Source organism: Salvia hispanica, chromosome 3 (genome assembly GCF_029641045.1).
Source record: "Salvia hispanica isolate PSC_SH4W2 chromosome 3, Shi_PSC_v1, whole genome shotgun sequence".
Lineage (NCBI taxonomy): Eukaryota > Viridiplantae > Streptophyta > Magnoliopsida > Lamiales > Lamiaceae > Salvia > Salvia hispanica.
The window spans coordinates 36,990,697-37,002,391 of NC_142694.1; the positions used below are offsets into that span (position 1 = coordinate 36,990,697).

The 11,695-nt window shown below is 36.5% G+C and overlaps 1 protein-coding gene across 1 annotated transcript; it reads left to right on the forward strand.

The window, feature by feature from the left end:
* The first annotated feature begins 2,807 nt into the window (after positions 1–2,807).
* LOC125214823 (Vps51/Vps67 family (components of vesicular transport) protein) lies at positions 2,808–11,321 on the forward strand. Its single transcript, XM_048115988.2, has 20 exons — positions 2,808–3,226; positions 4,013–4,152; positions 4,334–4,388; positions 4,875–4,982; positions 5,072–5,170; positions 5,314–5,391; positions 5,994–6,071; positions 6,524–6,667; positions 6,940–7,040; positions 7,147–7,214; positions 7,725–7,798; positions 7,934–8,000; positions 8,278–8,396; positions 9,044–9,310; positions 9,398–9,502; positions 9,834–9,905; positions 9,993–10,043; positions 10,250–10,483; positions 10,578–10,754; positions 10,877–11,321. The coding sequence occupies exons 1-20, from the start codon at positions 3,041–3,043 to the stop codon at positions 11,000–11,002; spliced, it is 2,349 nt and encodes a 782-aa protein (XP_047971945.1). The 5' UTR covers positions 2,808–3,040; the 3' UTR covers positions 11,003–11,321.
* Positions 11,322–11,695: the final 374 nt, after the last annotated feature.

The window sequence follows — 11,695 nt, forward strand, 5'->3', positions numbered from 1 at the left end:
ACGATGTCAACAGCAAACTTTATTTATGTCAACTACGATGTCAGCAACAAACTTTATTTACGTCAACTATTATGTCAACAGTAATATTTTACAAATAATTAATGCCAACAACAAATATTTTCATGTCGGCGATGTATATTATTTATGTCAACAACAGCGTTTTACATATAATTCATGTCAACAACATTTTTCATAAAATTTATGCCAACAACCGATATAATTCATGTCAACAACAAACGTTATTATGTCAACGAGCTATATAATTCATGAAGTTCCTATCCCCAACATTCAGTTAGCAAGTCATATCCAAAATCCACAGATACACAATAATGCAAATAACTCTGCTTTAGAAAAGATAAAAGAAAACTCCTATTCCCTAAGTAAACTCAAAGGAGATCCAGACACTCAATGTAACCAAAGGAAAAATCCACAAAATTGTAAAAATACACAGATAACAACATCGTTCAATCCATTCTTCTAATTTCATACTATGTCGAAGAGCATCAATCAATTACAGCCAGATTACAATAACCAAAATAGATGAAAATCAATTAATCAATTTTTCAAAAAAATTGGGATCCGCTCAGCCTAGATAATTAACTGTAATACACCGACGAACCACTGTGGCTCCTCCTGATGGGGTTTTGGTGCCCCTTGCACAGCGGAAGACTTGTACAAAACAAATAAATCAGATACGGATCTATTTGACCGATTATGGGATCAATCAATTCACATGTTAAACAAATAATTGCATGCTAGAACACAAATAATTCATGCTCAAAGAAAATAAATCCTAAAACATGAATTCTACGGTTTAGAGTTACCGATTTTGATTCTCCAAATAATCGTCGATTGCTCGCGCCTTCTCCACGTGATGATCTTCAATACTAGACCACAGATTTTCTCTTTGGTTCCCGAACTGTATCTCGATATCAGGGTGGGCTGATCTTATCAAAATACTAGGACTCGAATAAAGAAGACAGAATAAATCTTTCTCCAATTAGGAGAGAAATTCGAACTCCTCTAGGTAGAGGGGGACGAAAATTATGAATAATAATAATTAATGATTCATGTCTCCTTTATTCTCCTATTTATATTAAGTTCCTTTTGGGCCCAGACAGGGATCTATGGAAAGTTTTGGATATGGGCTCCCCCAATTAGCTTTTTACTAATTAAAGTGAACCCACAATTTTATACAAGCTTATATTGGAATATTACGAGCAGCCACTACAGAAGTAATATTGAATTCTCCCCATCCAAATCCGAAATTACAAGTAATCCGGGTTTCCGTTATTTATTATTTATTTCCCGCGCTTAAGATATAAATGTCCATTAATTAATTAATGTCTGCTATGGACTTAATTAATTAATATCTTATTAATTCCAAGTGTGGACTTAGCAAGAAACATTTATTTATTATTCATAGAGCGATAAAACTACAACTGACCAGTTTTCTGAATAATAAAACCTTGTTCGAGCTCCTCTTGAGGACATTATCAAACGAGACTCACCTCGCGCACGTTTCAACATAATAGCAATCCTAGCACCGTTAGATATTAATCACCACTACCCAATATATCAGGATTATTGGGTTGCGAAAAACCCGCACCATTTGATAAGTCAAAGTAGTGCATAATCAATATCGTATGCTCAATGCTAACATATGTAGATTAAGAAATAGTATTTTATCAAGACCTAGTCTTTCAGTAGATAGCATAAAGACACGTCTTGCTGTTAGATCCGTTCAGTGCTATACCACACCAATGTCATCTTATTACAGTAAGGCTTAGAAATATGCGGACTGACATTGCAACCTTTCACGATAGGTAGCCAAAGTCTATCTAGGTTGTGAAATTCTTCTTTTTCTTTTGCAAAGCATTGTATAGATCTGACCGTGTTACCTTAAAGTGGACGACGCCCACAACCGGTCTACTAAGCAAAAGACTTAGACTTTGTTTACTTTTTATGCATTTAAATGTTTGTAAAATATCTTATAAATGCACAAGCAAACACAATGTAATAATAATAGTGATTCTATTCGTGCGAGACTGCTCGAATAATACTGAATCGGGTTAAAAGTGGATTGTAGAGTTTTACGTATACAAGCAAGATTCTATTCGCGCGAAACTTGCTCGAAACATGCTTTTCAGTATACCAAACCTAACACCTCCATCCCGCCGCCGCCGACCGAGCCGCCTCTGCCTCCAGAAGCCAAAACGAAGCCGAGAAACGCCGCGGAGACAGAATCAACACTCAGCTCTCCACTCTCCTCAAACTCATCCCCAAATCTCGAATCAAATCAAAATCAAAACTAAAATCAAAGCAAAATTGAATAAAAATTCTCACTGAATTGATCGATTCCGATCAATGTAGATTGACAAGGCGGCGCTATTGGGGCACGTGGTGGATCACGTGAAGGAGCAGCGACAAAGAGCGAAGGATGCGAGCAAAATCAGCAGCGGCGAAATTAATATTATGTATCGTCCATCCGCGACGAAATTGAAAATCAAAACCCCGAATTGGCGAAGAAATTCATAGAAGTGCGATGAATTTGATAATTTGCTAGCCAGAGAAGCTTCGGTGGTGGGGATAAACAAGACTGGCAGGGAGGGATTCTCCTCTCTTTCCATTAAAACATGAAATTACAATTATGCCCTTTCATAATTAATTAATCTTAAAATAAATTTCATGCGGCAAATGCTGGACCACTCATTTAATAAAAATGAGTGGCTGAAAATAAATCTCAGTTCTATTGGGCTAAAAGTTCTCAAATTGATCACAATCCTGGAAGGAAGGATTAACAATGATTATCGTAGTGGAAGATGGATCTGTAGTTAAAATTTGTGGCTAATTTTTTATAGCAAAAATATCAAATTTTAATTTGTAAATTTCTGCGCTGGAGAAACAGAGACGAAGAGAAAATAATGAATTGAATGCTTAATTTCACCGCGTCTGCATCTGGACTTCCAAATCTCTCTCTTCCTCCGATCAACGCAAGTCACACAAATCGCAGAAAGCAGTAGCTGAACTGCGACAAAATATGGAGGTGGAAGGAGCACTGCCGATGGACGACAAGGCCAAGCGAATGAGAGATCTGCTCTCCAGTTTCTACACTCCCGATCAATCCATTCCTGGATCGCCGCCGCACAACACTGTTTCTAGATTCGCCACGCTCGACACCATCAACACCACCTCATTCGACGCAGATCAGTACATGAATCTCCTCGTGCGTTCCTCGCTTCAATTTTCAATAATTTTGTGATGTTACCCGTGATTGGTTGTGAATTTCTTTATTTTTTGCTTGTTCCACGAGTAATTGAGTGGTGCGCTGGTTATGAAATTGTTACATTGCGTGTTTTGTGCAATTTTATGAATGATGCTTAGTTGAGGGAATATAGACGACTTAAGTTGAGGGGTATGTGTATTGGCCATCTCAAAATTGGTTGGAAGGAACAGCTAATTTTGTGGAGTATGGTTAAACTTAAGTAGTGACCATAGGACTGGTGCTGTGACCGTTCTGCTACAATTTAATCATGCATTCAACATCATTTACAAAACTTCTTTCTGTAGATTATATAAGCTGGAAATATTACATGATATTGTTGGTTGGATGCTGATATAAGATAAATGACACAAGATAGATAAACGATATAGGATACTTAACCATGGGTTGATATAAAAAATGTACTGTAGTATTTAGGATCTGTTATGTGTGAGAAACATGTATGTGGGCTTTATTATGGGGACCAAGACTTTTATTCAAAAATTTCAACCAGTTTCTCCATTTCTGTTGCTTCCAAATGTCTATCAGATGCCAAAAAAAGAAAAACTAATGGCCAGACTGGATTGCTCATAGCATTTTGCCAATGTAGAAATTCATATTCAGTGTATATTTTGTGTTTTTTGCTCACTCACGGATGAGAAGGAACCTGCTTTCTTGAATCTGCTAAAATATGGAGGCTTTTGTCTATATGTTGTTTCCCTTAACTTATTTTCGTGACTGATTATGTAGGTACAAAAGTCAAGCCTGGAGGGTCTTCTTCAGAAGCATGTGGAAATGGCTGCAGAGATTAAAAATCTAGACACTGACCTTCAAATGTTGGTGTATGAGAACTACAACAAATTCATCAGTGCAACAGATACAATAAAGAAGTAACTTTTCTTATTAGAAGAACTATTCTAAGTTATTTTTTTTGTTTGTGAACATCCTCATGCACAAGAGCACGGTCCACACAATTTCTTCATTTGTCTTAACTTGTATTGAACTTTTTTATTCTTACTTTTATCTATATGATAATCTGTCAGGTCAACCTAATTATTTCCATGTTTCTAGGATGAAAAATAATATTGTTGGCATGGAGACAAACATGGAACAGCTTCTGGAAAAGGTGTTTGGTATAGATTCGTTTTGGTTTCTGACAAATAGAACTTTGCGGATCAAAACAATTGTATTGTATCAAAAATAAAGATCAGTAACTAGAAAATTCATGGCAGTAGTTATTTTTGCAATTTAATCACATATAGCATATAATATTTTAGCAATGCAGATAACTAACTTAATTTGTTGCATTTCTGTTTATGTCCCCTGCTTTCAGCAAAATTAGACTGAAACTGACCTCTCCCCCCCCCCCCATTCATGACAACATGACATCTGAACTGGTGCACCATTGGATTGCTAGGCGGCTAGTTTCGGTTTAGTTTCACTCTAATTTTGCTGAATTTAGAGGCCGACAACGAATTGCAACTGATTGGAGGTTTTTTCCGTTATTACCAAAATAAAGAAAATATGATTAAAATGCAAAAAACCTTAATGTGGTAAATACTTTTGCAATTAACCCCAAATTATATCAGAGATTCACTTGTTAATTTTCCAGATAACATCCGTGCAATCTAGGAGCGATGGAGTCAATACTTCTCTTTTCGAAAAGAGAGAACATATAGAGAAGTTGCACCGCACACGCAATCTGCTTCGAAAAGTTCAGGTACTAGAGTTGTTATGTTTCTCAGATACCTGTATACTTGGTTGGTCATGCAAGAATTACAAAGATGTTATATTTTGTTGGTAGAGCAGTTTATTTATGATCTACCTACAAGACTTCAGAAGTGTATCAAGTCAGAGGCCTATGCTGATGCAGTAAAGTTTTATACAGGGGCCACTCCAATCTTCAAGGTCTTTTCCTTACATCGTCTATCATGCCTTTGAATTTTCTGTGAATCTGTATATATTCACATTCTGTTGCATAACTCTGCATAACTGAACTCTGCATTTCATCAGTAACTGCCCTATCTCTGACCTCTCCTTACTATCATCAGGCATATGGGGATTCTTCCTTTCTGGACTGTAAACGCGCTTCAGAAGAAGCGGTGTCAGTAATTATAAAAAACTTGCAGGCATGTCCTCTTTTTTTTTTTTTTTTTTTTCCCGCAGCTATCTTCACTATTGTGGAGTTTGTGGAGTTTCTCACTTTGTAATCCTTGCGGGGGGTGACGATGCCTTCGTTCACTCTCAGACCCTAAATATTTAAGCCTCGGTAGTATTTCTGGTTCACCAACACAGCAGTGTAGATCATTTATTGGTAGTTGAATAGTCCCTGCCTTCGACAAAGTACAGAAGACATTTTCCAGTCTCACATGTTTGCCCTTTCTCACACATTTATATCTCACTGAAAGATGAGTAGTATCACCAGGATTGGTTAAAATTTTTAATGGTGAAAGAATTAGGTTTGGAAGATTTAGGAATATTAGTTTCCGCTAATGGCCTAATTTGATCTCTTTAGTATTAGTATGCATACTGGGAAGCTACATGTAACCTTTTTACAGTAGAAATGAACATATGCTGCATCACTAATTGTAGACTGCTTATTAAAAGGGGTAAAAATGCAAGGTAAGAGTTGCTTTGTGCTAAAGGGTTTCCGTCCCTCACCCTTTCTCTCTCTCTCTCTCTCTCTCTCTCTCTGTATCAATCACATTTTAAGTCTGAGTGTTTCTTTCAGGGTTTAGTTTTCTCAGATTCTGAATCAATACAAGCAAGAGCTGAGGCTGTCATACTTCTTAAGAAGTTGGACTTTCCGGTTTGTATCCAAAGCTTTTGTTTCTCAAATCTCAGTAACATGTTCTAACTTCTGATGCACTATGTGCAATGCATTACAAACTAAGCAAATAAGGTTTTTAATGTAGGTCTTTCTGGGAATTTACTGTTTTATATTTTGGGTTGCTGGTCATGTGGTGAAATTATATGAACTTCATGCTATTCTTCTTTTAATATCAATAATCTTTTGTTAATTGTTATTCTGGTTCGTATCTGAAGGTTTTGTTTCTTGATAACATATTCTAATTAGTGACACACTGTCCCATGCATTACAAATTACTCCTAGAAAATGGGTTTTTTTAGTATTGGTGTTTCTTGGATTATAAGGCTGCGATAGGTTTGTGTCTTGCAGAGAAAGTATGTGAATGTTCTATAGTAGTCAACCCATGATGTCAATAATCTTTTGCTAATTGTTTTTCACCTTTTGGTGAATAGGTTGAAAATCTGAAGGTTAAATTGTTTGAGAAGTTGAAGCAGTTTCTTGTGGACCTTGATCTGGAATACAAGGAGTTAACAAATGTGCCCGTTAATGTTGACGAGTCTACTAACCCAAATTCTGCTTCTACTACCACACATGAGGTGAGAGGAATTGGCAACTTTGAGTTTGCTTATGCAAGTTTTGAAACACAAATGATTCTTCAACAGTTGGGTTGCAAATTACATTCATCATATTTTATATAGGCGCCTGCTTTAAGCAATGTACTTAAAGAAATCAGAGTAATTGAATAGTCACCATTCTTCACAGTTTGTTTTTCTCCACGTGCACTTGAATCAGTTTCAACTAATACAAAAGTTTAGATATGTAGGCTTCAAGTATCATCATTTAGATTACAAATTATGTTTACTTTCAGGCATCAGTTCATGAATTTGCGGAAGCCATTCGGGCTTATAAAGCTATATTCTTGCATTCGGAACCACAGCTATGTAATCTCGGACAAGACCTCGTTAAGAAGTACAGCTGCTTTTATGATAATTTTGCTATTGTACATTTTTTGTGTTATGATTTGTGTTAAGTTCTCATATTTGCTCTGAGATTAGACTTTAAACCTAAACATCAGGCATTTTGAAGCTATTAATCAACAAATCAAGAAGCATGTCCGATCTGCAGATCTTTTGGCAATGCTCCGTAAGTAACATTATCCACCATATATCACTGTTTATTGTGGTCACTGGTTTTTCATTATTTTTTTAAAAAAATTATAATTCAGAGTTATTTATCTGGCTCTAATTCTCTCAATCCACCATATACTACATTACATGGGGTGGAAGAAAGTGTAGCTATAATGATACTCTGGATGTGGCGTTAAGAAATATTTCACAGTTTTATGAAGCCATGCAACCGTGACTTATATAGAGAGGATTAATATATTTAAAATATGCTCGAGTATGAAGTTGTCATTTAGGCTGACCAGCTCCAGATGTAGACTTGTAATAGTTAAAGAAGCAATCATTATGGGCCTGTTATTACTCTAAACTTGTAATGAGAACTCATTTTTTGGCATAAATATTTGTGTATGTGACATCTGTATCAGTTGGCCACATATGGCATACCTCTCAAGAGGCTAAGATGATAGACGGAATGAATAAAGGCTGGTTATATGATTCCATCTATTTTTGGCTTTTTGTATTTCTCCAGGCATTATCTGGACTGATGTGCTTCTTATGGATGAAGTGCTACCTGAAGCTTCCCTGCCAGATTTTGCTTTGCAGGTAATGACATTTTTGTTGAATGGCATTGTACAAGAGAAAATTATGTCTGCTCCTACCAGCTATCTACCTAGTACCTACATTGCATTCTCAACCTCAGTTTATTTTGCACAATAAACTAGTTAACATTTTTTCCAGCATGCTCGTGTTGCCATCAAAGATTACACCTGCAGCACATTTAGTCGGCTTTTGATGAATATCGCAGGTTTGTAGACTCTGTACCATGTTATAGTATACACCAAATCTCATTTAATTTCACAGGAATACCTGAACATTTTATGTATGAATTTCAGATACATTTGTATTTGATAGTCATTCCAGATGGCTCAAATTTCTATTTCACTGGTCACAGTTAAACTATACACTTAATGAAAATATGAAAGCTAATTTGTCCTACTCTAACGACCTTGCAAGGTTTTCGAGACAACTCCATTGTGAAATTTTAGTTGTCGATGCTCACTTTGCTTCTTTTTATCTACCAGACACCCTAAAGAAATACCAATTTACAGTAAAAGAAGAGATGGAGGAAGAGTATCCGTTGCGTGCAGCCCTTGAAGCCAGCAAAAAGTCAGTGATCCAAGGCAGTATGGATGCCTTAATGGTAAAGATAAATTCCTGGATAGATCATTGCTCCCTTGTACAGTTTCCATTATGTAAAGTTTACTACATGAACTGGTTTGATTCTTTGCCATCTGTGTGTCTCTTAAAGGAAGGATCAGTTGAATCATGTGAAATTTATTTCACACATGTTAAGCTTGTTCATCCCTTTTAAATTTCAATTGGTTTTCTGGATTTGGATTCTTTTTTTATTCAAACTTGTAAATATTACTGTATATGGGAAATAAATATGCAGACAGACTCCAAAATAGGTATTTGAGCTGGTTATATGTTTCTTCTTCAATTCCACCTTAACACCAGCCTCATCATTTTCTGATGTTACACTTTACGTTCACATGTCCCTTAATGGATTTTAAATAATGGACGAATAATATATTGTAGTCCATGGTTTAGAAGCTTGATTTTCTACGATTGAAAGTGGGCACAAGCAATCAGTTTGAATAGAATTCTTGTGCTCTTGGTGTATCAGGAGCAGAGCTTTATCTTTGAAATATTAAAATCATAAAATAACAATATTAATATGTTCATGTGGTTTCTGATATAACAAAAGAAGATGATCACACTAATGCAGCCATCAGTGGCTTTTGTCATGTAGTGCTGCTTCATGATCACTATATACTTTTGTTGCAGGACTTCAGGCTGCTGCTTGATGAAAACCCAGAGTTACTGCTCAAGTTGAGAGACTTAACAATCGGCTGGGTCAATGAAGGGTTCCAAGGTTTCTTCAGAAAGCTTGATGGCTATTTCCTCTTGCTCTCCGGAAAGAAAATTACAGCATTTCAAGATGTTCATTTGATAGAGGAGACGCAAGGAGAAAAAATATCTGCTGGGCTTGTTCTTGTACTAGCACAGTTAACTCTTTATATCGAACAAACTGCCATCCCCAGAATCACAGAGGCAGGGAGCTGATCCCCCCAACCCAGAATCCTGTTAATATGTCTGTACAGGTTTGAATTGTATCTGACACCCAAATCAAATCTGCAGGAACTAGCTTCACTTTCTGCTGGTGGTGGGGTCCTTGGCCTCGCAACTGATCCCGCTGAAATTTGTCGCATCTTTCGGTCATCTGGGGAAAGTTTCTTGCACCTTGTGAGTATTCTTGATCTAAACCTTCAAGTAAAGCTTTTGATTTTATCTATTCTTTTTTTGATGGTAAATGAATTTAAATATAAAGGCTGCGCAACAAAGGACTCGAACCTGAGACTTTTTCCGCTTGGCCAACTCACGCACACCTAATTTCATCTATTCTTGTTTGAGTGGTTGGTAGTGCTTGCCTGAATTTGGATGAATGTTCCTCAATGATGGATAATGCTTTTGTATATTTTATTGCTAGTCTTGATGAATGCATTCTGCTGTTCTTGTCGGAATAAGTAGCTCATTAACTGCATTAGTTCTTAATGACCGTTACTACACTTTTCAGTACATAAAGATGAGAACTCAGAAAATATCAGTTCTATTGAAGAAGAGGTTTGCAGCCCCAAATTGGGTGAAGGTAATTGAAACCATTGCTTAATTTTATTTCATCCTTACTTCAACAGCTGATCTAGCTGAGTATTTAACCTCTCACGTGTTTCTGCAGCATAAAGAACCCAGAGAAGTGCATATGTTTGTGGATTTACTTCGGCAAGAGGTAATAAGTCCAACTAGATGTTTTATTCTTGTAGTATTTATTTGTTCCTGTTTTCTTGAAGATTTGAAATACAAAGTTGAGTTACATCATTGCCACGAGACTTATGGGCATATCTATCCTTTTTTCTTTCACTTCTGTTATCCATTCTGTATTTTATATTACTATAAATTAATTTTGAATTGATATTTTTTGATATCATCCATAAGCTCGATGAAATAAGGTCTGAAGTAAAGCAAATTCTGCCCGAGGGCGTCACTCACAAGCATCGTCGTAACAATAGCAATGGAAGCACTACTTCTTCACGCAGCAATCCTCTGAGGGATGACCGACTACTGACCAGGTCAAATACTCAGAAGGCTAGAAGCCAGCTTCTGGAGAGCCATCTAGCAAAATTGTTTAAGCAAAAGATGGAAATCTTCACAAAAGTCGAGCACACACAGGTTGAGACACTTTTTTCTAGTATGAGCTTGTGATTTATCATTCTTTGAATGAATAACTGATCAATGGTGTATTGATATTTACTATGATTTGCAGGAATCTGTCGTAACAACAATAGTTAAACTTTCCTTGAAGAGCTTCCAAGAGTTTGTCAGGCTCCAAACCTTTAACCGAAGCGGATTTCAACAGATTCAATTGGACATTCACTTTTTGAGGACTACTTTAAAGGACATAACTGAAGATGAAGCTGCTGTTGATTTCTTGCTAGATGAGGTAAGTGTGCCATCGTCAATTTCTCTTGGAAATGGCTAGAGTTTTCAATGAATAGCCGGATTGTTATTTTGTATTTTGATTGCGCAACATAAATTAGAATGTCGATGTGGTGTGATTAACAGGTGATAGTAAGCAGTGCAGAACGCTGTCTGGATGCAAATCCTCTGGAGCCTCCTGTGATGGACAGACTAGTTCAAGCAAAGCTAGCAAAGACTTCCGAGCAAGGTGGAGATGAAAAATCAAAGTAGGAAAGTAACACGAGCCCTCTGCTGTTGGTTCTACTACGTGAAGACTTGAGATTTTTTTGTAAATGAGTCACACCGGGCTATTCCCGGCCGAGGCCATAGAAAGATTATAGGCAGCTCAGATGGTTGTCGGAGGAGTGGGGATGTCGTTTCTACATTTGAGAAAAAACCAGTTTTTGTAAGCCTTTGGGATCTTTATCCTATCTGATATGAATGTGATGTAGCAAAATCAGCTGATAACAGAATCACTTGTTACTAATCATGGAATCACTCCATTGATCCAGTCACTTGCTTGAAGAGAGACTCACGCTTTAATTAATAAGGGTATATTGCAGTTTTGTTAAATTTTGGTCTTGCCCCTCGGCTTAAAAAATCAATTTGAAAACAGTGAACTATATAGCATTTGTCCCCAATTATCTCACAACAAATAATTTCAGTCAAATTGCATCGAATGTAGCAGTCAAAAAGTTGTAAGTGAAAAAGTTTTGCAGATTAAAATACCTACAATTTTTAGGGTTAATTACACCCGTTATACAAAATGTTTCGTTGTTTTATGTTGATATAAAAAGTTTGAAGTTTGCGTAGTAATATAAAAATAAATATTTGTGTATCATTTTAATGCATTACGTATATGTACGGAAAATTCCAATCTTTGTTTCATGTTTGTACACATTAAAAGTGGTAAATTTTTTTGTA